Source organism: Tachyglossus aculeatus, chromosome 4, assembly GCF_015852505.1.
Source record: "Tachyglossus aculeatus isolate mTacAcu1 chromosome 4, mTacAcu1.pri, whole genome shotgun sequence".
Classification (NCBI taxonomy): Eukaryota; Metazoa; Chordata; class Mammalia; order Monotremata; family Tachyglossidae; genus Tachyglossus; species Tachyglossus aculeatus.
The window spans coordinates 90056075-90083751 of NC_052069.1; the positions used below are offsets into that span (position 1 = coordinate 90056075).

General features: G+C 43.2%; 1 protein-coding gene across 1 annotated transcript in view; it reads right to left on the reverse strand.

Annotated features, from left to right (window-relative positions):
- Positions 1-27677, reverse strand: part of TMEM67 (transmembrane protein 67) — a 75430-nt gene that overhangs the window by 24215 nt on the left and 23538 nt on the right. The window contains exons 8-16 of the mRNA XM_038745643.1: positions 22709-22863; positions 22504-22606; positions 19901-19987; positions 15357-15422; positions 12904-13060; positions 9600-9723; positions 3006-3111; positions 2331-2387; positions 2139-2237 (exon numbers count right to left, since the gene is read on the reverse strand). Coding sequence (XP_038601571.1) covers positions 2139-2237; positions 2331-2387; positions 3006-3111; positions 9600-9723; positions 12904-13060; positions 15357-15422; positions 19901-19987; positions 22504-22606; positions 22709-22863 — 954 coding nt within the window. The remainder of the gene's footprint in view (positions 1-2138; positions 2238-2330; positions 2388-3005; positions 3112-9599; positions 9724-12903; positions 13061-15356; positions 15423-19900; positions 19988-22503; positions 22607-22708; positions 22864-27677) is intronic.

Here is a 27677-nt window from a genome sequence, read left to right on the forward strand (position 1 = left end):
AATAGAATAAATATGTACAAGTAAAATAAATAAATAAATAGAGTAATAAATACGTACAAACATATATACATATATACAGGTGCTGTGGGGAGGAGAAGGAGGTAAGGCCCGGGGGATGGTGAGGGAGAGGAGAGGGAGAGAAAGGAGGGGGCTCAGTGTGGGAAGGCCTCCTAGAGGAGGTGAGCTCTCAGTAGGACCTTGAAGGGAGGAAGAGAGCTAGCTCGGTGGATGTGCAGAGGGAGGGCATTCCAGGCCCGGGGGAGGACGTGGGCCGGGGGTCGACGGCAGGACAGGCGAGAACGAGGCCTGGTGAGATTAGTCGTGGAGGAGCGGAGGGTGCGGGGTGGGCTGGAGAAGGAGAGAAGGGAAGTGAGGTAGGAGGGGGTGGGGTGATGGAGAGACTTGAAGCCGAGTGAGGAGCTTTTGCCTGATGCGTAGGTTGATTGGTAGCCACTGGAGATTTTTGAGTTAGGGGAGTAACATGCCCAGAGCGTTTCTGCACAAAGACGATCCGGGCCGCGGCGTGAAGTATGGATTGAAGTGGGGAGAGACATGAGGATGGGAGATCGGAGAGGAGGCTGATGCAGTAATCCAGTCATGATAGGATGAGAGACTGAAAGAGCAGGGTAGCGGTTTGGATGGAGAGGAAAGGGCAGATCTTGGAGATGTTGCGGAGGTGAGACTGGCAGGTTTTGGAGACGGATTGGATGTGAGGGGTGAACGAGAGAGCGGAGTCGATGATGACACCAAGATTGCAGGCTTGTGAGACGGGAATGATCGTAGTGCCGTCAATAGGGATGGGAAAGTCATGGAGAAGGCAAGGTTTGGGAGGGAAGATAAGGAGTTCAGTCTTGGACATGTTGAGTTTTAGATGGCGGGCAGACATCCAGATGGAGATGTCCTGAAGGCAGGAGGAGACACAAGCCTGAAGGGAGGGAGAGAGAGCCGGGGCAGAGATGTAGATTTGGGCGTCATCAGCGTAGAGATGAGAGTTGAAGCCGTGGGAGCGAATGAGGTCACCAAGGGAGTGAGGGTAGATAGAGAACAGAAGGGGACCAAGAAATGACCCTTGAGGAACCCCCACAGTTAGGGGATGGGAGGGGGAGGAGGAACCCACAAAGGAGACTGAGAATGAATGGCCGGAGAGATAAGAAGAGAACCAGGAGAAGACGGAGTCTGTGAAGCCAAGGTTGGATAGCGTATTGAGGAGAAGGGGGTGGTCCACAGTGTCGGAGGCAGCTGAGAGGTCGAGGAGGATTAGGACAGAGTAGGAGCCGTTGGATGTGGCAAGCAGGAGGTCACTGGTGACCTTTGAGAGGGCAGTTTCCGTGGAATGTAGGGGACGGAAGCCAGATTGGAGGGGGTCGAGGAGAGAGTTGGCGACTGAGAAAGAGCTTGTTCTGGGCAGGGAACGTGTCTACCAACTCTGTCATACTGTACTCTCCCAAGTGCTTAGTTTGGTGTTCTGAGCACAGTAAACCATCAATCAGTACCACTGATTGATTGACTGGAGTAATATTCACCATACTTCACAAAAGCGGAGACAGAAAATAGAGGTAAGCTACGAAATGGAAATCTCATTTACCTTTGGCTTTTGGTGAGCACTAATTAGGCAGGAAACTGGGAATTAGAGAACCAGTAAAGACTGAATTTCAAAGGAAGTCTGAAAGATCTCATTAGTTCCCACTTCCTTTCAAAGCTATTACATAGGATCAAGAAGCAATAGGCTAATTTGTTATTAATCACAGGATCTGGGCTTCCTAATTACTAGTGGTCACAGAATTTGGAATCAATCAGTCAGTGGCAGTTGTTGAGCCGCTTACTGGATGTGTAGACCACTGTACTAAGTGCTTGGGAGAGTACAACATAACAGAATTGGCAGATGTGTTCCCATCTGCCAGGCAGTTAACAACACATTGCCAACAAAAAAGAAAAGCAGTGCTGAATTATGGCAGGTGTTTTGAGTCAAACTGCAGTCCCACCAAGCAATCCATAAAATTTACTTAAGAGATTTCATAGAAATTTGGTCTGTGTGGTCTTCTGAGTCCAGTAGAAGCACAATAAGGAATGGGATAACGCCCCGAAAATGAGTTATGAGCACAATTTAAAAAGTGGGATTAGCTTTTAAAATGACCCACCTGCAAATCGATTATAGGACTCCCTATGCGCCTCTTCCAACCTGCAGTCTTCAGGAGAGACCAAAGAACGGCCAGGCCCCCCAAAACCCCCAGTGCAATCTGAAGAACACAAAATGAACACCTCAGAATGTGTATCCTCTCTTTTAAAACCACCAATAAACGATAAGTAGTCTAGCAAGTTAATCAACTCACATCAGTTTGGATCCGTGCCTCTCCTTGATTCATTTCATACTTGACTGAGAAAGAAGCCTGGCGTTCGAAACAAAACGGCAAATTCACTTTTCATTAATTCATTCATTCATTCAATCGTATTGATTGAGCGCTTACTGTGTGCAGAGCACTGTACTAAGCGCTTGGGAAGTACAAGTTGGCAACATATAGAGACGGTCCCTACCCAACACTTTCCTTCAAACCTCCACCTCTTTGAATTCCCCCGGCCATAAGAAGAAAACACCACCCATCACCACAAAAGCTGGCTCCAACTATTACGCTACAACTACAAAATCATATTGGTTCTGTTTCTTGTGAACAAAAACTCAGTGGTTCACTTTCGGGAAATAAATGTTTTACCATTTATAAAGCAGAAGGTTGCTTCTAGCTGGTGGTTCCCTTTAATTGCTTACCCTTTTCTGAGCACTAGATAAAACTAAAAAGCAAAAAACAAACCCCCCTCAAAAAACCCAAATGTAAGTTAACTGCAGGCACTTCAGAACACAAATCAAAACTGTCTATTCTACTGCAAAGCGTATTTGTAATTATTAAATCTATTTGAAGTTTTAAAAACCAATTCATATTTTCACCATGATTTACAATTACAACAATATACAAACTCATTCGTGTGGGATGTTGCCTCTTTTAAGAACTCACCATCACAGTCTGGGTATCAGGATTTTTGACTGGAATATCGCTGTAGAAAATGGTGATTAGAGGTGGGTAGATGTTTCCTTTTTGAGTGTTGGCTACAAGACGGATGCTGTTGAAAGAAAACATATTTTGAATTGGTAAAACTCTGCAAACACCAAGTTCAAAACCAACATAAAGAGCAAATGCGGTCTCGCAACTGTTGTCCGCTTTGTCATCTCACAGGAATCTGTTCTTCAGGGTGTTTAGAGGAGAATCATGTCATTATATCTATTTATAATAATAAGAATAGGTAGGGTATTCGTTAAGCATTTACTATGTGTTAGGCACTGTACTAAGTACCAGGGTGGATAGAAGTAAATCAGATCGGATGCAGTCCCTGTCCCATGTTGGGGCTCAATTTCCATTTTACAGATGAGGTAACAGGCACAGAGAAGTGAAGTGACTTGCCCAAAGTTACACAGCAGACAAGTGGCAGAGCCGGAATTAGAACCCATGACCTTCTGACTTTCCAGGCCCACGCTCTATCCACTACACCGATATGTAAAATTGTTTAAGAGAAATTAATAAATAATTAATATAGATAATAATATAATAATAATATTATATTAATATGATAATATTAACGATAATATTAATTAAGATGATAAATTGAGAGGCATGAAGACACAAGACACCTACCATAATTCACCACCACTCTTCCTTTCTGTTGGCAATGCACCGTTAACTGCCTGACAAATGGCTTTGACAGCACAATCTCTGCTCACATAAATCAACTCTAAATGATATAAGCTGTGGACATACTTTTTTTTGGCTCCAACATTAAACCCTGGGTTGTACTGGTAATGACATTTCCAACTGAGTAAGAAAGATTGGAAAAGCTTCTTAATAGAAAAATCTAATAGAAGTTGACTCACTTTAATAATAATAATGATGGCATGTGTTAAGCACTTACTATGTGTCAAGTACTGCTCTAAGCACTGGGGTAGAATAAGCCGTCATTCACATTCATTCAGTCATTCAATCGTATTTATTAAGCACTTACTGTGTGCAGAGCACTGTACTAAGCGCTTGGGAAGTACAAGTTGGCAACATATAGAGACGGTCCCTACCCAACAGTGGGCTCACAGTCTAGAAGGGGGAGACAGAGAACAAAACAAAGCATATTAACAAAATAAAATAGAATATGTACAAGTAAATTAAATAGAGTAATAAATATGTAAAAACATATATACATATATACAGGTGCTGTGGGGAATGGTGGCGGATTAGTTGATATGACCAATAAAGGTAGGGATTAGTCAGGGAATGCCTCCCTGAGGAAGTAGCTTTAATGGCTTTGAACATGGGTGTGGATGTGATCTGGCAGATTTGAAGGGGGAGTTTTCAAGAAGAATGTGAGAAATGGATCAGAAAACGAGTGAAGGATGGGAAGAATAGGTTTCCTATGTATAGCAAACACTGTAAACCAAAAATCGTTTACAATTCACAGGTGCACCTAAAATTAAAGAAACAAAAAATCAACACTATAAATTAAAATGAACCAAAAAATCCTCCTAGTATACATCAGTGTACTAATACAGTTTTCATTCATTCATTCAATCGTATTTACTGAGCGCTTACTGTGTGCAGAGCACTGTACTAAGTGCTTGGGAAGTACGTATTGGCAACATATAGAGATGGTCCCTACCCAACAGTGGGCTCACAGTCTAGAAGGGGGAGACAGAGAACAAAACAAAGCATATTAACAAAATAAAATAAATAGAATATGTACAAGCTAAATAGAGTAATAAATACATAAAAACATATATACATATATACAGGTGCTGTGGGGAATGGTGGCGGATTAGTTGGTATGACCAATAAAGGTAGGGGTTAGTCAGGGAATGCCTCCCTGAGGAAGTAGCTTTAATGGCTTTGAACATGGGTGTGGATGTGATCTGGCAGATTTGAAGGGGGAGTTTTCAGGAAGAATGTGAGAAATGGATCAGAAAACGAGTGAAGGATGGGAAGAATAGGTTTCCTATGTATAGCAAACACTGTAAACCAAAAATCGTTTATAATTCACAGGTGCACCTAAAATTAAAGAAACAAAAAATCAACACTATAAATTAAAATGAACCAAAAAACCCTCCTAGTATACATCGGTGTACTAATACAGTTTTCATTCATTCATTCATTCAATCGTATTTATTGAGTGCTTACTGTGTGCAGAGCACTGTACTAAGCGCTTGGGAAGTACAAGCTGGCAACATCTAGAGACGGTCCCTACCCAACAGTGGGCTCACAGTCTAGAAGGGGGAGACAGAGAACAAAACAAAGCATATTAACAAAATAAAATAAATAGAATATGTACAAGCTAAATAAATAGAGTAATAAATGCGTAAAAACATATATACATATATACAGGTGCTGTGGGGAATGGTGGAGGATTAGTTGGTATGACCAATAAAGGTAGGGGTTAGTCAGGGAATGCCTCCCTGAGGAAGTAGCTTTAATGGCTTTGAACATGGGTGTGGATGTGATCTGGCAGATTTGAAGGGGGAGTTTTCAGGAAGAATGTGAGAAATGGATCAGAAAACGAGTGAAGGATGGGAAGAATAGGTTTCCTATGTATAGCAAACACTGTAAACCAAAAATCGTTTATAATTCACAGGTGCACCTAAAATTAAAGAAACAAAAAATCAACACTATAAATTAAAATGAACCAAAAAACCCTCCTAGCATACATCGGTGTACTAATACAGTTTTCATTCATTCATTCAATCGTATTTATTGAGCGCTTACTGTGTGCAGAGCACTGTACTAAGTGCTTGGGAAGTACAATCAGTCAATCAATCGTATTTATTGAGCGCTTACTGTGTGCAGAGCACTGTACTAAGCGCTTGGGAAGTACAAGTTGGCAACATCTAGAGACGGTCCCTACCCAACAGTGGGCTCACAGTCTAGAAGGGGGAGACAGAGAACAAAACATATTAACAAAATAAAATAAATGGACTAAATATGTACAAATGAAAAAAATAGAGTAATAAATACGTACAAACATATATACATATTAGACTAATGCTTCTGCACACATATTTGCATTAACTTGTCGAAGAAACCTGCAACTTAAACTGAAATCTGATTAATTCTACTCATATCTACTCATTAGTGACCCAACCCCTCTTCCTGGGGAACATCTGCCAGTCGGGAGAATGCCGTGGGGATATTTTCAAAACCTCATGCTTTATAGACTGTGAGCCCACTGTTGGGTAGGGATCATCTCTATATGTTGCCAACTTGTACTTCCCAAGCGCTTAGTACAGTGCTCTGCACACAGTAAGCGCTCAATAAATACGATTGATGGATTGATTGAGTCTTCCTTTGCCGATTTATGACAAAAAATACTTCTGAACGTATCACCGATATTCTAAACTTCCCAAGCATCTAGTACATGGAGAAGCATCATGGCGCAGTGTGGATAGAGCACGGGCCTCGGAGATAGAAGGTCATGGGTTCTAATCCCGGCCCCGCCACGTGTCTGTTCTGTGACCTTGGGCAAGTCACTTTACTTCTCTGTCCCTCAGTTACCTCCTCCGTAAAATGGGGATTGAGACTGTGAACTCCATGTGGGCAAGCGCTTAGTACAGTGCTCTGCACACAGTAAGCGCTCAATAAATACGATTGATGATGATGTGGGCCAAGGACTGTGTCCAACCCAACTGGCTCGTCTCCACCCTAGTGCTTAGTAATGATGATTTTGGAATTTGTTAAGCACTTACTACATGCCAAGTACTGTTCTAAGCGCCGGGTATAGTGCCTGGCACAAAGTAAGTGCTTAACAAATACCACAGTTATTATTATTATCGCCCACCACACCCAATGGCTGTTCAATAGATGCTATGGCTACTACTTACCGGCCTAACAAGTCAGCTCTGTGGTAGCACGTTTAGGAAACCCGTAAATACAGTAAAGATTTTTCAACTTCCCTAAGGTTTGACCTTAGGAAACACACAGATATACTTTGTCTATTTTGATTAATCTCCGTTTTGTTTTAAAACAATGAGAAGAGCTGAGCGTTCAGTTGGAAAAGCAATGGTTCCTAGTGGATAGACTTAAAGGCCTAGGAGTCAGAAGCACCTGGGTTTTAATCCCAGTTCTGCCACTCGTCTGCTGGCTCAGTGGAAAGAGCCCGGGCTTTGGAGTCAGAGGTCATGGGTTCAAATCCCAGCTCCGCCAATTGTCAGCTGTGTGACTTTGGGCAAGTCACTTAACTTCTCTAGGCCTCAGGTACCTCATCCGGAAAATGGGGATTAAGACTGTGAGCCTGATTACGTCGTAACCTCCCCAGCGCTTAGAACAGTGCTTTGCACATAGTAAACGCTTAATAAATGCCATAATTATTATTATTATTATTATTGTGTGACCTTGGGCAAGTCACTTCACTTCTCGGTGCCTCAGTTACCTCATCTGGAAAATGGGGATTAAGACTGTGAGCCCCGTGTGCCTCAGTTACCTCATCTGGAAAATAGGGATAAAGACGGTGAGCCCCGTGACGGCCAGGGACTGTGTCCAGCCCAATTTGCTTGTATCCACCCCAGAGCTTAGTCCAGGGTCTGGCACATAGTGAGCGCTTAAATACCATAATTATTAAATAGGACCTTTTAGACTGTGAGCCCACTGTTGGGTAGGGACTGTCTCTATATGTTGCCAATTTGTACTTCCCAAGCGCTTAGTACAGTGCTCTGCACATAGTAAGCGCTCAATAAATACGATTGATGATTGATGACTGGAGGCAACTGACTGACTTTTATCAAAACCAGGTAACCTGGAGTGATTAAAAAAACCCTGCAATTTTTCCACAGGGCGGATTAAAATCCAATGCGTCCTTCCCAGTTCGCCTCAGAGCATAAGTAGCCCTGCTTTTACTGATATCTTCCCTTTCACAATATTACTATTAGGGCTATTTTAACACAGAAAGGGTCCAAGGAGGTAAAGGGAAAGGAAAAAGAGGTGGCATCATCCAAATAATCTTAGGGTATCCTCTGAGGTTGACAGCACGATTAAGATCTTCCCATTTTGCCCTGTCCAATCAATCAATATAAGCAATGATAATAGTAAATAATAATATATAATAATAATAATGGCTTTTATTAAGCACTTACTATGTGCAGAGCACTGTTTTAAGCGCTGAGGAGGTTACAAGGTGATCAGGTTGTCCCACGTGGGGCTCAGAGTCTTAATCCCCATTTTGCAGATGAGGTAACTGAGGCCAGCGAAGTTAAGTTTATTTATTTTACTTGTACATATCTATTCCATTTATTTTATTTTGTTAATATGTTTGGTTTTGTTCTCTGCCTCCCCCTTCTAGACTGTGAGCCCACTGTTGGGTAGGGACCGTCTCTGCATGTTGCCAACTTGTACTTCCCAAGCGCTTAGTACAGTGCTCTGCACACAGTTAGTGCTCAATCAATCAATCAATCGTATTTATTGAGCGCTTACTGTGTGCAGAGCACTGTACTAAGTGCTTGGGAAGTACAAGTTGGCAACATATAGAGACAGTCCCTACCCAACAGTGGGCTCACAGTCTAAAAGGGGGAGACAATCAATCAATATTATTGATTGATTGATTAAGTGACTTGCCCGAAGTCACACAGCTGACAAGTGGCGGAGCCAGGATTTGAACCCATGACCTCTGACTCCAAAGTCCGTGCTCTTTCCACTGGGCCATGCTGCTTCTCTAATACATGGGCCGGGCACTGTTCTAAACACTGGAGTAGATACAAGCTAATCAGGTTGGACACGGTCCCTGTCCTGCGTGGGGCTCACAGCCTTAATCCCCATTTTACAGATGAGGTAACTGAAGCACAGAGTAGAGAAGTGACTTCCCCAAGGTCATACAGCAGACAAGTGGCGGAGCCGGGATTAGAACCCGGTTCCTTCTTACTCCTAGATCCATGCTCTATCCACTGCACCGCGCTGCTTTTCCATTAGCGCCCATGTGCAGAGGCTGTACTACGTACCTGAAAGAGAACAACAGAATTAGTAGATGATAATAATAATAATAATAATAATGATGGCATTTATTAAGCGCTTACTATGTGCAAAGCACTGTTCTAAGCGCTGGAGAGGTTACAAGGTGATCAGGTTGTCCCACGGGGGGCTCACAGTCTTCATCCCCATTTTCCAGATGAGGTCACTGAGGCCCAGAGAAGTGAAGTGACTTGCCCAAAGTCACACAGCTGACAGTTGGCGGGGCCGGGGTTTGAACCCATGACCTCTGACCCATGACCTTTGTACTTCCCAAGCCAATTTGTACTTCCCAAGCGCTTAGTACAGTGCTCTGCACATAGTAAGCGCTCAATAAATACGATTGATGATGATGATGATGACTCCAAAGCCCGGGCTCTTTCCACTGAGCCACGAGATGTGACCCTTGCTCTCAAGGAGCTTACAGTCTAATTGGGGGAAGACAGACAGTAAGAAAAATTATAGGTAAGAGGTAGGAATGAGGCATAAAGACATGTTACCTCAGGGCATTTGATGAGGGAGGGTAAAAGAGGTTGGAGAACCCAGGCCCTCCAACTCATCTCCGTGAATATTTAGACATTTATTCACCTTATCGTGATCTTGCTAGCGATTCTTATTACTTTCGGTTGGCTCGCCACGTCTTTCTCTCGTCCACTTAAGGCATCCACCAAGAACAAGCGGCGGGTCAAAAGCCAGTTCTGGGGACTGTCACCTTTGTTTGGAAAAAGGAATGAAAAAAAAAGATCACATTCAGAAAATTCCAGGACATGCAGAATGACCTTGGAAGAGAAATACAATTATTTTCTATTACTATCTTATATGGTCCCCAAAAGATAATAAGAACAACAAAAATAATAAAAAACTATAATACACTTAGGTGCCAAGCACTGTACTAAACCCTGGGGTAGATACGATAATGCCAACTTGTACTTCCCAAGCGCTTAGTACAGTGCTCTGCACACAGTAAGTGCTCAATAAATATGATTGAATGAATGAATGAATTGGGACTCACAGTCTAATAATAATAATAATAATAACTGTGGTATTTGTTAAGCGCTTAACTAAGGCTGATACAAGCTAATCTGGTTGGACACAGTCCAAGTAGTAATAATTATAATAATAACTGTGGTATTTGTTAAGCACTTACTATATGCCAAGCACTGTGGCATAACAATCAATCAATCAATCAATCGAATTTATTGAGCGCTTACTGTGTGCAGAGCACTGTACTAAGCGCTTGGGAAGTACAAGTTGGCAACATATAGAGACAGTCCCTACCCAACAGTGGGCTCACAGTCTAAAAGGGGGAGAGATGGCATTTATTAAGCGCTTAACATGTGCAAAGCACTCTTCTAAGCGCCGGGGGGATACAAGGAGATCAGGTTGTCCCACGTGGGGCTCACAGTCTTAATCCCCATTTTCCAGATGAGGTAACTGAGGCCCAGAGAAGTGAAGTGACTTGCCCAAAGTCACACAGCTGACAAGTGGCGGAGCTGGGATTAGAACCCATGACCTCTGACTGCCAAGTCCATGCTCTTTCCACTGAGCCATGAGGGAGAACAGGTATTGAATCCCCGTTTTACAGATGAGGAAACTGAGGCACAGAGAGGTTAAGTGACATACCCAGAGTCACACAACAGGCTGGGACTAGAACCCAGGTCCTCTGATTCCCAGGCCCGTGCTCTTTCCACTAAACGATGCTGCTTCGAAGCGCAGCAGCGAACCCTGCACCCCCAGACACTTAGCATGGACATGAAGCTGGAGCTGCTATCTCACAAATGATAATAATAATAATAATAATAATGATGGCATTTATTAAGCACTTACTATATGCAAAGCACTGTTCTAAGCACTGGGGAGGTTACAAGGCGATCAGGTTGTCCCCCGGACGGCTCACAGTCCTAATCCCCGTTTTACAGATGAGGTCACTAAGGCGCAGAGAAGTGAAGCGGCTTGCCCAAAGTCACCCAGCTGACAACTGGCAGAGCCGGGATTCGAACCCATGACCTCGGACTCCCGAGCCCGGGCTCTTTCCACTGAGCCACGCTGCTTCTCCGCTCATCTCCTCAAAGCCACCCCACTGACACCAACCACCTCTGCTTACAACAGTGCTTTGCACGTAGTAAGCGCTTAACAAATGCCATTATTATTATTATTATTATTATTATTATTATTATTAAAAAGGCTAAACCGCTTAAACAGCCAAGTGAGGCGGCTAGAGCACCGGACCCAGGAGATTTACATTCTATTCCTGATTCTCAGGGGCTGGCTTCATTCGTTCCTCCAGTCAACTGTGCTTACTGAGCGCTTCCTGTGTACGCGGCACTGTACTAAGCGCTGGGGAGAGTGCGATGACACACATTCCTGCCCACAGGGAGCTCACAGTCTGGAGAGCTCACGTTTATTATATATTTATATAATATATATGACAATTTAGTAATATTTATTCATATAATATTTATTATACATAAATAAATTACAAATATGTACGTAAGTGTGGTGGGCCTGGGCAGGGCTGGGGGGATTAAAAATAAAGGGAGCAAGTCAAGGTGGTGCAGATGGAGCAGAAGAAAAGGGAAAGAGGGCTTAGTCAGGGAAGGCCTCCTGGAGGTGATACGCCTTCAGTAAGGCTTTGAAGGCGGGGAGAGTAATTGTCGGGTGCACACTGAAGGTTACATTTTAGCACCGTAAACCATAATCAAATCATCCTCAAAATTACTCATTCATCAATCATCATCAATCGTATTTATTGAGCGCTTACTATGTGCAGAGCACTGTACTAAGCGCTTGGGAAGTACAAGTCGGCAACATCTAGAGACGGTCCCTACCCAACAACGGGCTCACAGTCTAGAAGGGGGAGACAGACAACAAAACATATAGAAAGGTGTCAAAATCGTCAGAACAAATAGAATTAAATGATCTGTGTCCAACCTGGTGAGCTTGTATCTACCCCAGTACATAGTACAGTCCCCGGCATTCCACATGAGCATTCCATACTCATTCCACATGTAATTACCATCATTACGCTTAAGAGAGGGTGCATTAAACAGGATGGATCCAACGGCGCTCACGGAGTAACTGAAAAAAATGATTCAAACTCTACCTTGAGTATAGACTTTATAACAACTTCAGATTACATTTTACGGAAGAAATTACCCCTTTAAACGCCGGAGAAAATCCATAATTGTTTATAATTCAACTTGATTCCTCAGGAAAATCCTCTCTCAAATGTCCCTGCTTACTAAAGCTCCCCAAACTATGAAAGGAATTTATTTTCAAATGTGTAATAATTTGAAGAATATATTCCTTTAATCATTTACCATTTAGGAGGCCTTCCCAGACTGAGCCCCTTCCTTCCTCTCCCCCTCGTCCCCCTCTCCATTCCCCCCATCTTACCTCCTTCCCTTCCCCACAGCACCTGTATATATGTATATATGTTTGTACATATTTATCACTCTATTTATTTATTTATTTATTTTATTTGTACATATCTATTCTATTTATTTTATTTTGTTAGTATGTTTGGTTTTGTTCTCTGCCTCCCCCTTTTAGACTGTGAGCCCACTGTTGGGTAGGGACTGTCTCTATATGCTGCCAATTTGTACTTCCCAAGCGCTTAGTACAGTGCTCTGCACATAGTAAGCGCTCAATAAATACGATTGATGATGATGATTTACCAGTGATCATTTTCTTTAGTTTGTCATTTTACATAATCCTGTGCTGTCCGGAAAGCAATAGGTCATGCATAATCACTGAGGCGCCAACTCTATACAAAACAGTTATCACAATCAAAAAGTGGTGCGTTGCCGGTAAATTAAATTCTTATTATGTTTGCCTGGTTTGCCTATTGGGATTTAGTTCAAGGGATGAGAGATTAATATGGAATTCTCACCTTGATTCACAAGCATTCCATTTTTCTGAAGATTTAGGTTTAAAACTGGTACAGGCCAAAGGTACTGCTGTTGGTTTCCATCGATATATTCAAGGTACACGTCATAAAAAATCGGACTAGCAAAGTCTGTTAAAATCTTGGAGATAGCTATTTCACACTGTTGAAAAGTTAAAATAAGAATTTAAATCAAATCCAAAATAAAAAATTGATATTCACATTCCCCTAAAATACCCCAGAAGAGATTTCCTTTTTTCCGTAACAGTTAATGGAAAGTATCTATTTTCACAACGCCCCCTTCAAGAAAATAATATGCACCTTTGTGGGTAAAAAAAGAGTCACAAATAGTATAGAATAATTAAACAGATCCGGCTAGGCTTAGAACTAGGAAGATGATTCATCATTTAATTGGAATGATTTAATTTTCAGGTTAGCGCAGAACCGTTTGGTAGAAGTAGTCATAGTACTACTACTATTCTTAGTAATAATAATAATAATAATAATAATAATAATAACAATAATAATAATCACTGTGGCATTTGTTAAGCACTTATTATATGCCAAGCAGTGTAGAAAGTTCTGGGATAGATGACAGATGACCAGGTTGGACACAGTCCCTATCCCCAAATAGGGCTCACAGCCTAAAGGGGAGGGAGAACTGATATTGAATTCCCATTTCACAGATGAGGAAAATAAGGCACAGAGAAATGAAGTGACTTGCCCGAGATCACACAAGTGGTAAGTGACAGAGCCAAGAATAGAACCCAGGTCCCAGGGATTTCCAAGCCCACGCTCTTTCCACTAGGTCATGCTGCCTATAACTTATTCTCTCTCATCATCATCACCATCATCATCAGTATTAGGCTGATTTTGCTACCTTCTTTTTAATGCCAGAATGGTTAGTTTGTGGCCTAAATATGCAAAAGCATTTGCTCATCTGTTTTAAAAAAAATCTATTGATCAATCAATCAATCGTATTTATTAAGCGCTTACTGTGTGCAGAGCAATCAATCAATCAATCGTATTTATTGAGCGCTTACTGTGTGCAGAGCACTGTACTAAGTGCTTGGGAAGTCCAAGTTGGCAACATATAGAGACGGTCCCTACCCAACCGTGGGCTCACAGTCTAGAAGGGGGAGACGGAGAACAGAACCGAACGTATTAACAAAATAAAATGAATAGAATAGATATGTACAAGTAAAATAAATAAATAAATAGAGTACAAGTACAAGTTGGCAACATATAGAGACGGTCCCTACCCAACAGTGGGCTACTGATAGGTCTAACTGGTCATTTCTGGATTAACCTGTTTATATTATTGTTCGTTATAACCAAGCTAGCTCTCTTCCTCCCTTCAAGGCCCTACTGAGAGCTCACCTCCTCCAGGAGGCCTTCCCACACTGAGCCCCCTCCTTCCTCTCCCCCTCCTCTCCCTCCCCATCCCCCTCGCCTTACCTCCTTCCCCTCCCCACAGCACCTGTATATATGTATATATGTTTGTACGTATTTATTACTCTATTTTATTTGTACATGTTTATTCTATTTATTTTATTTTGTTAATATGTTTTGTTTTGTTCTCCATCTCCCCTTTCTAGACTGTGAGCCCGCTGTTGGGTAGGGACCGTCTCTATATGTTGCCAACTTGTACTTCCCAAGCGCTTAGTACAGTGCTCCGCACACAGTAAGCGCTCAATAAATATGATTGAATGAATGAATATAGTAGACGATGATGCTCCACTATTTAGAACTTAGTTCAGTGTTCCGCACAAAGTAAGTGCTCAGTAAATAAACTGATATATTTGACTGTGAGCCCGTTGTTGGGTAGGGACCGTCTCTATATGTTGCCCACCTGTACTTCCCAAGCGCTTAGTACAGTGCTCTGCATACAATAAGCGCTCAATAAATACGATTGAATGAACGAATGAATGCTCTGCGCAATAGATATGACTGACAATGAATGAATAGTACTATGAACAATAATAATAAGGATGTTTTTTTGTTAAGCACTTACTACGCGCCAGGCACTGTACTAAGCACTGGTGTGGATACAAATCGGGTTGGACACCGTCCCTATCCCATGTGGGGCTCACAGTCTCAATCCCCATTTTACAGATGAGGTAACTGAGGCACAGTGAAGTGACTTGCCCATGGTCACACAGCAGGAAAATGGCGGAGCCAGGATTAGAATCCATGACCTTCTGACTCCCAGACAGGCGCTCTACCCACTAAGCCACACTGCTTCTGCTCACGCTGATAGTAATGAAACAGAGAGAATCAGATCGAGTTGAGGCATTTCTCTTCACTTTTTAAAAGACAGGGAAAACATTTACAAAAACGTATCTCCCGGAACATCTCGACAAAGGTTAATATTTTCCTTCCCGTGCCACTAGGGTAATTAAAAAACGCTACATTAAAATACCGAGTCAAAAAGCGATGGAATACATTCCCAAACTTACATTCTGATGATAAGTTGTTCCAAAAATAAAAGCCGCATTCAGCCTGTCTTTTGTATCTGGGCAAAGCTGAAGAAACAAATTAGTAAACAGAATTATGAGAACTAGATGATTAAAGACTCCACAGAGAAATTTTCTTTCATTCCCAGTACGGGAAATTACTCGACCGAAGCGCTTAGTACAGTGCTCTGCACACAGTTAGCGCTCAATAAATACGATTGAATGAATGGCCACTAAATATTTTTAATTGTGATTTTAGGGAAGCGCTTAGTATGGGCTAGGCATTGTACCAAGCACTGGGGTAGATACAGCATAGTGAGGTTGGACACGATCCCTGTCCCACATGGGGCTCACAGTCTTAATCCCCTTTTTTTTACAGATGAGGTAACTTAGGCACGGATAAGTGATTTGCTCAAGGTCACCCAGGCAGTAAAGTGGTAGAGCGGGATTAGAACTCATGTCTTCTGACTCTCAGGCCCGTTTTCTTTCCACTACACCATGCATTTTATCCAAACATTCAATCGTATTTATTGAGCGCTTACTGTGTGCAGAGCACTGTACTAAGCGCTTGGGAAGTACAAGACTGAGCCCAGACTGAGCCCACTCCTTCCTCTCCCCCTCCCCATCTCCCCCGCCTTACCTCCTTCCCCTCCCCACAACACCTGGATATATGTATATATGTTTGTACGGATTTATTACTCTATTTTATTTGGACATATTAATCTATTTATTTTATTTTGTTTATATGTTCTGTTTTGTTCTCTGTCTCCCTCTTCTAGACTGTGAGCCCGCTGTTGGGTAGGGACCGTCTCTAGATGTTGCCAACTTGGACTTCCCAAGCGCTTAGTACAGTGCTCTGCACACAGTAAGCGCTCAATAAATACGACTGAATGAATGAATGATTGAATGAACAAGTTGGCAACATATAGAGATGGTCCCTACCCAACAGTGGGCTCACAGGCTAGAAGATGAGAAGCAGCGTGGCTCAGTGGAAAGAGCCGGGGCTTTGGAGTCAGAGGTCGCGGGTTCAAATCCCGGCTCTGCCAACTGCCAGCTGGGTGACTTTGGGCAAGTCACTTCACTTCTCTGGGCCTCAGTGATCCCATCTGGAAAATGGGGATTAAGACTGTGACCCATGGGACAACCTTTTCATTCAGTCAGTCAATCGTATTTATTGAGCGCTTACTGTGTGCAGAGCACTGTACTAAGTGCTTGGGAAGAGCAACCTGATCACCTTGTAACCTCCCCAGCGCTTAGAACAGTGCTTTGCACACAGTAAGCGCTCAATACAATTGAATGAATGAATGAATCCTATCCCACCTTGATTATCGTATCAGTCTTATTCTTTCCACTACATCATACTGTTTCCCCAGGGGGTATGTATTTTAATCGAAGCACTTACTCCATCCCGCCTGGATTACTGTATCAGCCTCCTTGCTGACCTCCCTGCCTCCTGTCTCTCCCCACTCCAGTCCATAATCCACTCTGCTGCCCGGATCATTTTTCTACAAAGCCACTGAGTCCATGTTTCCTCACTCCTCAAGAACCTCCGGTGGTTGCCCATGGCCTAGTGGTTAGAGCATGAGCCCGGGAGGCAGAATAATAATAATAATAATAATAATAATAATAATAATAATAATGGCATTTGTTAAGTGCTTACTATGTGCAGAGCACTGTTCTAAGCGCTGGGAGGGATACAAGGTGATCAAGTTGTCCCACATGAGGCTCACAGTCTTAATCCCCATTTTACAGGTGAGGTAACAGGCTCAGAGAAGTTAAGTGACTTGCCCAAGGTCACACAGCAGACATGTGGCGGAGCAGGGATTCGAACCCCTGACCTCTTCCTCCCTTCAAGGCCCTACTGAGAGCTCACCTCCTCCAGGAGGCCTTCCCAGACTGAGCCCCTTCCTTCCTCTCCCCCTCATCCCCCTCTCCATCCCCCCCATCTTACCTCCTTCCCTTCCCCACAGCACCTGTATATATGGATATATGTTTGTACATATTTGTTACTCTATTTATTTATTTATTTTACTTGTACATATATATTCTATTTATTTTATTTTGTTAGTATATTTGGTTTTGTTCTCTGTCTCCCCCTTTTAGACCGTGAGCCCACTGTTGGGTAGGGACTGTCTCTATATGTTGCCAACTTGTACTTCCCAAGCGCTTAGTCCAGTGCTCTGCACACAGTAAGCGCTCAATAAATACAATTGATGATGATGATGATGTAGATAAGTAGAAATTTTACAAATGATTGAGCAAACTCATGAAACCGGATTGTCACTTCGGACCTTATCATGTGATGCGCCTGAATGTTTCTTGACATTTCTAGACTGTGAGCCCACTGTTTTGTAGGGACCGTCTCTACATGTTGCCAACTTGGACTTCCCAAGCGCTTAGTCCAGTGCTCTGCACACAGTAAGCGCTCAATAAATGTGACTGATGATGACTCCGAAGCCCGGGCTTTCTCCACTGAGCCACGCCGCTTCTCCAGAAGGTCACGGAGCCTAATCCCCCCAGCTCTACCACTTGTCTGCTGTGTGGCCTTGGGTGAGTCACTTCTCTGGGCCTCAGTCACCCCGTCTGTAAAATGGGGATTGAGACTGGGAGCCCCAAGTGGAACAGGGACTGTGTCCAACCCAATTTGCTTGCATCCACCCCAGTGCTTAGTACAGGGCCTGGCACACGGTAAGCATTGAACAATTACCACAATTATTATTCTTACCATCCACCTCTGCATCAAACAGGAACTCCTCACCATTGGCTTTAAAGCAGTCAATCACCTTGGCCCTTCCAATCTCAACTCCCTGCTCTTCTTCTACAACCCAGCCCACGCACTTCACTTCTCTAATGGCAACCTAATCACCACTGCACCTCATCTCCTTCAAGGCCCTACTGAGAGCTCACCTCCTCCAGGAGGCCTTCCCAGACTGAGCCCCTTCCTTCCTCTCCCCCTCGTTCTCCTCTTCATCCCCCCCATCTTACCTCCTTCCCTTCCCCACAGCACCTGTATATATGGATATATGTTTGTACATATTTATTACTCTATTTATTTATCTATTTATTTTACCTGTACATATCCTGTTTATTTTATTTTGTTAGTATGTTTGGTTTTGTTCTCTGTCTCCCCCTTCTAGACTGTGAGCCCACTGTTGGGTAGGGACCGGCTCTATATGTTGCCAACTTGTACTTCCCAAGCGCTTAGTACAGTGCTCTGCACACAGTAAGCGCTCAATAAATACGATTGATGATGATGATGATCTCTTCTCATCTCATCTCATCTTTTAGACTGTGAGCCCGCTGTTGGGTAGGGACCGTCTCTAGATGTTGCCAACTTGGACTTCCCAAGTGCTTAGTCCAGTGCTCTGCACACAGTAAGCGCTCAATAAATACGACTGATTGATTGATTGATCTCTCTCGCCGCCAACCTCGCGCCCACGGCCTGCCTCTGGTCTGGAACGTCCTCCTTCTTCATAACCAAGAGACAGGTACTTTCCCCCACCTCAAAGTCTTATCCCTACTCCACCACGTGTCTGCTGTGTGATCTTGGGCAAGTCACTTAACTTCTCTGGGCCTCAGTTACCTCATCTGTAAAATGGGGATTAAGACTGTGAGTCCCACATGGGACAACCTGATCACCCTGTATCCTCCCCAGTGCTTAGAACAGTGCTTTGCACCTAGTAAGCGCTTAACAAATGCCAATTATTATTATTATTATTATTATTATTATTATTGAAGGCACATCTCCCCCAAGAGACCTTCCCTGACTAAGCTCTCTTTTCCTTTTCTTCCACTCCCTTCTGCGACACCCTGACTTGCTCCTTTTATTCATCGCCCCCCGCCCCGCAGCCTCACCGAACTTATGTATTTATCCATAATTAATTTATTTATATTAATATCCGTCTCTCCATACAGACGGTGAACTCACTGTGGGCAATGAATACACCCATTATACTGTTATATTGTACTCTCCCAAGCGCTTAGTACAGTGCTCTGCACGCAGTAAGCATTCAATAAATGATCGCTTGATTGACTGATATTGATATTGAGTGATATTAAGTCTATGTAATAATGTATAACGATATGTATATGTATAATGTATAATGTATATGTATAATGTATAACATACTCTATTTATTTATTTATTTATTTTACTTGTACATATCTATTCTATTTATTTTATTTTGTTAGTATGTTTGGTTTTGTTCTCTGTCTCCCCCTTTTAGACTGTGAGCCCACTGTTGGGTAGGGACGGTCTCTATATGTTGCCAACTCGTACTTCCCAAGTGCTTAGTACAGTGCTCTGCACACAGTAAGCGCTCAATAAATACGATTGATTGATTGATTGATTGATAACATGTATAATGATATGAAAAGCTAAAGGAGAAATCGAAGTTCAGGATCAATAAAATCAGAATAGGATTTTTTTCAATAACTTTTCAAGACTAAATTCTATGGCAAATTCACGATATTTAAGTTGCCGTTCTATTCAAACACTAAGAAACAGACAAAGTGTATTAATGATTTCCCAGTTAAAACATATTCACCTGAAAAACACCTCCTTCCAACGTCTGCCACTTGAGAAAATTTCCCCTTGCATCATAGGAAGCTGCAACGAACTTCAATTTCAAATTCTAACAAAGGAAGAATTATGTAAAAATTAGGGTTCCATATGATAGAAAAAAAAAACCACTTAAAAGGAAAAGGACATTCTCTTCCGAGCCTTTCTTTTTTTGACAAGGTCTTACATTTTGCTCCATCTTTTTGTTTCACAGCTCGACGAATTTGAACAAATTAAACTGAATCTGCTGTGAAGCACATAGCACATCAAGTATAATTTATGAATCTGCTGTTTTTACAGTTAAACCATCACATCTTATCCGAGAAAAGAGGTTGAGGAACTTTGGGTCTCAGCCTCACAGAACTTATGCACCTATCCATAATTTATTTATTTACGTGAACGTCTGTCTCTCCATGCAGACTGTGAACTCACTGTGGGGAGGGAATATGCCTGGTATACTGTTCTATTGTACTCTCCCAAGAGCTTAGCACAGTGCTCATCATCATCATCAATCATATTTATTGAGCGCTTACTATGTGCAGAGCACTGTACTAAGCGCTTGGGAAGTCCAAATTGGCAACATCTAGAGACGGTCCCTACCCAACAGTGGGCTCACAGTCTAAAAGGGGGAGACAGACAACAAAACCAAACATACTAACAAAATAAAATAAATAGACTAGATATGTACAAGTAGAATAAATACTCAGCGTTCAATAAATGATTGCTCCCTAATTGACATTCTCCCCTAGAAATGTGTTGGGACCTAAGTGCTGTGGTAAATTCTGTGGTAAGTACTTGGGAGAGTACAACACAGCACCGTTGGTAGGACTGTTGCCAACTTGTACTTCCCAAGCGCTTAGTACAGTGCTCTGCACACAGTAAGTGCTCAATAAATACGATTGATTGATTGATTGACTGTTCCTTGACAACAACACACGTACAGTCTAGGTGAAATAATGATAATGGCAACAATAATAATTATGGCACTTGTTAAGCGCTTACGACGTGCCAAGAGCTGTTCCAAGCACTGGGGAAAACACAAGTTAATCAGGTTGGACACAGTCCCCGTCCCGCATGGGAGACACACTTTTAATCCCTATTTTACGGCCCAGAGAAGTTAAGTGTGTGGCCCAAGGTCACAGAGCAGACATGCGGTGGTGCCAGGATTAGAACCCAGGTCCTTCTGACTCTGCCCACTAAGCCACGCTGCTTCTCTAAGATGTAAGTGAATCTGAGAGAGAGGTGTGTGTGTTTGTGTGTTTCCGTACCTATTCCTGTCCTTTCTGAAGTCTCCACTCATGTTGTCCATGGTCATGTTGTCATGTTGTGTGTCATGATGTGTGTCATGTTGTGTGTCATGTTGTCCACTGTTTCTTTCTCACTTCCTATGATGTGTGTCACGTTGTGTGTCATGTTGTCCACTGTTTCTTTCTCACTTCCTCTAACATATTCTGCTCCACAGGCCCTAGACATTAAGCTGCTTGTGGCAGGGAATATGTCCACCAACTCTGTTGCACTATACTTTCCCAAGTGCTCAGTAAAGTGCTCTGCACACAGCAAGTGCTCACTAAATACCAGATCGATTGGATATACACATGGGAGGCAGCACGCGTGAAGGACGGAGCACAGGCCTTGGAGGGTCACAGGTTCTGATCCCAGCTCTGCCACTTGTTTGCTCTGTGACTTTGGGCAGGTCATTCATTTCTCCGTGCCTCAGTTCCCTCATCTGGAAAATGGGGTTCAGGACTGTGAGCCCCAAGTAGGACATGGGCTGTGTCCAACCTGATTTGTTTGCCCCCTCCTTCCTCTCCCCCTCCTCCCCATCCCCCCCGCCTTACCTCCTTCCCCTCCCCACAGCACCTGTATATATGTATGTATATTTGTATGTATTTATTACTCTATTTATTTTATTTGTACATATTTATTCTATTTATTTTATTTTGTTACTATGTGTTGTTTTGTTGTCCGTCTCCCCCTTCTGGACTGTGAGCCCACTGTTGGGTAGGGACCGTCTCTATATGTTGCCAACTTGTACTTCCCAAGCGCTTAGTACAGTGCTCTGCACACAGTAAGCGCTCAATAAATACAATTGAATGAATGAATGAATGAATGAATGTATCCACCCCAGTGCTTAGTACGGTGCCTGGCACAACACTTAAATACCACAATTATTATTATTATTATTATTACATCAGGAATAGATCTTTCTCTTAATAACATTTTATTTCCAGATTTCCAGGAGCACCTGCCAAACTTCACTTAGACCTGACAAACGGCAGATATTTTTTAATCAGGTTTATTTTAAGATAGACCATAGACCTTTCTAAATATGAATCCTCCAAAAGAGCGATATCAGTTTATGAACTGAATCTCACATCAATCAATCAATCAATCAATCGCATTTATTGAGCACTTACTGTGTGCAGAGCGCTTGGGAAGTACAAGTTGGCAACATATAGAGACAGTCTTTGCTATTCACTCATTCAGTCAGTCATCGTATTTATTGGTCACTTACTGTGTGCAGAGCACTGTACTAAGCGCTTGGGAAGTAGTCAAAATCCAAGTTCTACAAAAATGAGCACGGTATACCTGGTCTGTTCCTTTGAAGCTGAAATTTGTAGGAAACGGAATTGAGGTGAGCACCTGAGGGGCTTGTGATTCTCCATAGAAAAGCCAGGGAAGGTTCTTTCGCCTGAAAACAGTTGGAAAGTTAATATTTCTATTGCGATCACTTGGGCAAAATCTATAGCAGAGATAACCAAGAAAATGCAGCAATAAAGAGGTTGCTACCCACCAGGTTGCTACTAAATGAACGATGCCTAGTTTGCTGGTACTTCTGAAGACGTACTGAAACAGATCACATGCATCGTAAGTGGCAGGGTTCAAAGAATTCATGTTCATCACACACATATTTCCAAGAGCTTGGCAAGACGTTAGATTGGCCAATATCTGGAAGAAACAAAGCGGCAAGAAAAATTAGAAACGCGAACAACTTAGGGAACCGGCGTGACCTAGCGGATGGAGCACGGGCCTGGGAGTGAGAAGGATCTGGGTTCTAATCCTGCCTCTGCCACCTGTCTGCTGTGTGTCCTTGGGCAAGTCACTTCTACCCCAGTGCTCAGAACAGTGCCTGGCACAGGGTAAGCGCTGAGCAAATACCATTAAAAAAAATAATAAAAATGGTTATGGCATGCATGGGAAAGTTAGAATTGACATCCTTGATTCTGACTGGATTTCATTCACTCTGGGGAGTGAAGGGGGTAAAAGACGAAGCGGAGGGGGTGGTGAAAGATAGAATTGGAGGAGAGGAAGAGGGGGGAGCAGGTGTGGACAACTTGCTCAAGGAGTTGGGAGAGGAATGGAAGGAGGGAGATGGGACGGTAACCGGAGGGAGCCGTGGGGTCGAGGGAGGGTTTGTTTAGGATAGGGGAGAAATGGGCACGTTTGAAAGCAGTGGGGGAAAAGCCACTTGAAGGTGGTAGCCCGGGAGGGAAGAAAGGTGGGGGCAAGCGCTTTGAGAAGGTGTGATGGGATGAGGTCAAAGGCACGGGTGCAGAGGGAGGATTTAAAAGAGATGGAATTCAGAACTCGACTCACAGGCCGTGTTCTGGGGCTAAACTCAATTTAATCACAGTATGGGGTCGATCTTTACAACAACGGTGATGGCTTTGGCTCAACGTGCTGTATCTGTTACCTGTATATATGTTTGTACATATTTATTACTCTATTTATTTATTTATTTTACTTGTCCATATCTATTCTATTTATTTTATTTTGTTAGTATGTTTGGTTTTGTTCTCTGTCTCCCCCTTTTAGACTGTGAGCCCACTGTTGGGTAGGGACTGTCTCTATATCAATCAATCAGTCGTATTTATTGAGCGCTTACTGTGTGCAGAGCACTGGACTAAGCGCTTGGGAAGTACAAATTGGCAACATATAGAGACAGGCCCTACTCAACAGTGGGCTCACAGTCTAAAAGGGGGAGACAGAGAACAAAACCAAACATACTAACAAAATAAAATAAATAGAATACACATGTACAAGTAAAATAAATAAATAAATAGAGTAATAAATATGTACAAACATATATACATATATACACGTGCTGTGGGGAAGGGAAGCTGTGCCAACTTGTACTTCCCAAGCGCTTAGTACAGTGCTCTGCACACAGTAAGAGCTCAATAAATACAATTGATTGATGGATTGATCGAAACAAAAAAGCAAATTGATAGTAAACTAGCAGCCAAAATTGAAATTGGGTTACTGAACATGTCTTATGGATGAATCCCTCTCCAAGCCTGGATATAGGTCCGTGATGATGTTTTGATCTTACGATCTCGATACATGGAAACATGGAAAAAGGATTCGAAGAACTGCACTGTCATGTGCCCCTTGTTTGATCTTGGTCAAGTCACCTAACTTCTCTGTGCCTCAGTTACCTCATCTGTAAAATGGGGATTCAATATGCGTTCTCCCTCCTATTTAGACTGTGAGCCCCATGTCGGGCAGGGGCTGTGTCAGAACTGATTAGCTTGCATTTACCCCAGTGCTTAGAACAACAGTGCTTGACACATAGTAGGCACTTAACAAACAGAATTATTATGTTGATATTTCCTAGATGGGTTTATAAAATATTTATAACCACTTTGATAGCTATTTTGCTCATCCCATATAATGACCTTCCATCAGATAAATGCCCATGAAAGCTGACAATGATTTTTTTGTTCTTAATGAAGATTGCTGATGTCAATTTTTATTTAAATCATGGGTAAGGCAATCTACTGCAAGGAAGAAGGCAATGGTAAACCGCTTCCGCATTTTTACCTAGAAAACTCTCTGGATCCACTACCAGAACGACTGCAGATGGAGGTGGGGCGTTCTGGGAGAGATGTATCCATGGAGTCGCTACAGGTTGGAGACGACTCGACAGCCTACTCAGTGGAAAGAGCACAGGCTTGGGAGTCAGAGGTCGTGGGTTCGAATCCCGCCTCTGCCACTTCTCTGCTGTGTGACCTTGGGCAAGTCACTTCACTTTTCTATACCTCAGTTCCCTCATCTTCAAAATGGGGATGAAGACTGTGAGCCCCATGTGGGACAATCTGACTACCTTGTATCCGCCCTAGCACTTAGAACAGTGCTTTGCACATAGTAAGCGCTTAAATTCCATTATCATTATTATTATTATAAGACAAGGCAAGGCAATCTATGCGTATGTTGATCTGGAAAATATTTTAAAAGCAACTAACATGTCCTTCATTTTAAATATTATTTAAAATACTCAGATTGATTTCTGACCTTAGATTGCACACAGCAATCAAAACCGGCAAATATGTTCCCTGGATAATGCCACTTAGATCCCTTTTTTAATTTCATGCTTACAGAATATCACCAGCGTGGCCATGCCTCAGCTATGTGCGGACTGTGGGACCCCCGCTCCAACATGGGAAAGTTTCCCTTCATCCTTCACCTGCCCTAATCACTGCTCCTCCTCACCATCACTGAAATCTTGCTCTGCCCAGATGATGCTGTCTCGCCCCTGCTGCTCCCTGCAGAGAGGGTCTCATCTTTTAGACTGTGAGCCCACTGTTGGGTAGGGACTGTCTCTATATGTTGCCAACTTGTACTTCCCAAGCGCTTAGTGCAGTGCTCTGCACACAGTAAGCGCTCAATAAATATGATTGGTTGATTGATTGATCTTTTCCCACTCCTTAAGACTCACTAGGAAAGATGGAATTCCCCCCACCCCACCTCAAACCCAACATGTCCAAATCACAACTCAACTTCCCACCCAAACCCTGTCCTCCCTCTATCTTTGCCATCACTTTAGACAACATCACTCTCCTCCATCTCTCAAACCTCTACCTTGGTATTATCCTCGACTCATCTCTCTCAATCAACCCACCTATTCAACCTGTCACCAAATCCTCAATCACTCAATCAATCAATTGTATTTATTGAGCACTTACTACGTGCAGAGCACTTTACTAAGTGCTTGGAAAGTACACTATGGGAACAGAGAGACAATACCTGCCCACACCAGGCTTACAGCCCGGGGGGGGCGGGGGTGGGAAATGGACGGACATTCATTCATTCATTCATTCAATTGCATTTATTGAGTGCTTACTGTGTGCAGAGCACTGTACTAAGCACTTGGGAAGTACAAGTTGGCAACATATAGAGACGGTCCCTACCCAACAATGGGCTCACAGTCTACAAGGGGGAGATAGACAACAAAACAAAACACGTGGACAGGTGTCAAGTCAACAGAATAAAAATAAAGCCAGATAATAATAATAATAATAATGACGGTACTTGTTAAGCGCTTACTATGTGCAAAGCACTGTTCTAAGCGCTGGGGGGATACAAGGTGATCAGGCTGTCCCATGTTGGGCTCACAGTCTTAATCCCCATTTTACAGATGAGGGAACTGAGGCACAGAGAAGTGAAGTGACTTGCCCAAAGTCACACAGCTGACAAGTGGCAGAGGCAGGATTTGAACCCACGGACTCTGACTCCAAAGCCTGGGTTCTTTCCACTGAGCCACGCTGCTTACTGCAGATACACATCATTAACAAAATAAATGGAATAGTAAATACGTACAAGTAAAATAGAGTAATAAATCTGCACAACCATATATACAGGTGCTGTGGGGAGGGGAAGGAGGTAGGGCAGGGGGGATGGGGAGGAGGAGAGGGAAAAGGGGGGCTCAGTCTGGACACTGAAATAGTAAACAGGCATCAATATAAATAAATAGATATATACATATATATATAAGTGCTGTGGGGCGGGGAAGCAGGGGGGAAGAGCAAAGGAAGTGAGTCGAGATGATGCAGAATGGAGATGGGGAGCTGAGCCATTGCTAAAATCTGCCTGCCCATTCATTCATTCATTCAATCGTATTTATTGAGCGCTTACTGTGTGCAGAGCACTGTACTAAGCGCTTGGGAAGTACAAGTCGGCAACATCTAGAGACGGTCCCTACCCGACAACGGGCTCACAGTCTAGAAGGGGGAGACAGACAAGGTGGGCTTCCTCACCCCCCGATCACTTGATGCAGTCTGACCCCAGTCTGGAGCCTAACTCTCACGCATGGCCCTGTGGGATCAGGCAATGACCACAGCAGTCCCTTGGCCCCTGCCTCAGACTGCTGCTGGCCCTGAGGGATTGATTTCTTTTTGGTCACGTTTTTAAATGGCCTAGTGGCAAGAGCAGGCCAGATGTGGGCTCGGGAGTCAGAAAATGTGGATTCTAATCCCACATGGGGTGAGTTGTCGGCAACTCACTTCACTTCTCTGGGCCTCGGTTATCTCATCTGCAAAGTGATAATAATAATGATGGCATTTGTTAAGTGCTTACTATGTGTGAAGCACTGTTCTAAGCGCTGGGGGGGGATACAACATGATCAGGTTGTCCCACTCACAGTCCTAATCCCCATTTTACAGATGAGGGAACTGAGGCTCAGAGAAGTGAAGTGACTTGCCCAAAGTCACACAGCTGACAAGTGGCAGAGCCGGGATTAGAACCCATGACCTCTGACTCCCAAGCCTGTGCTCTTTCCATGGAGCCACGCTGTGGGGATTAAGACTGTGAGTCCAAGTGGGACAGAGACTGTGTCATCATCATCATCAATCGTATTTATTGAGCGCTTACTGTGTGCAGAGCACTGTACTAAGTGCTTGGGAAGTCCAAGTTGGCAACGTATAGAGACAGTCCCTACCCAACAGTGGGCTCACAGTCTAAAAGGGGGAGACAGAGAACAAAAC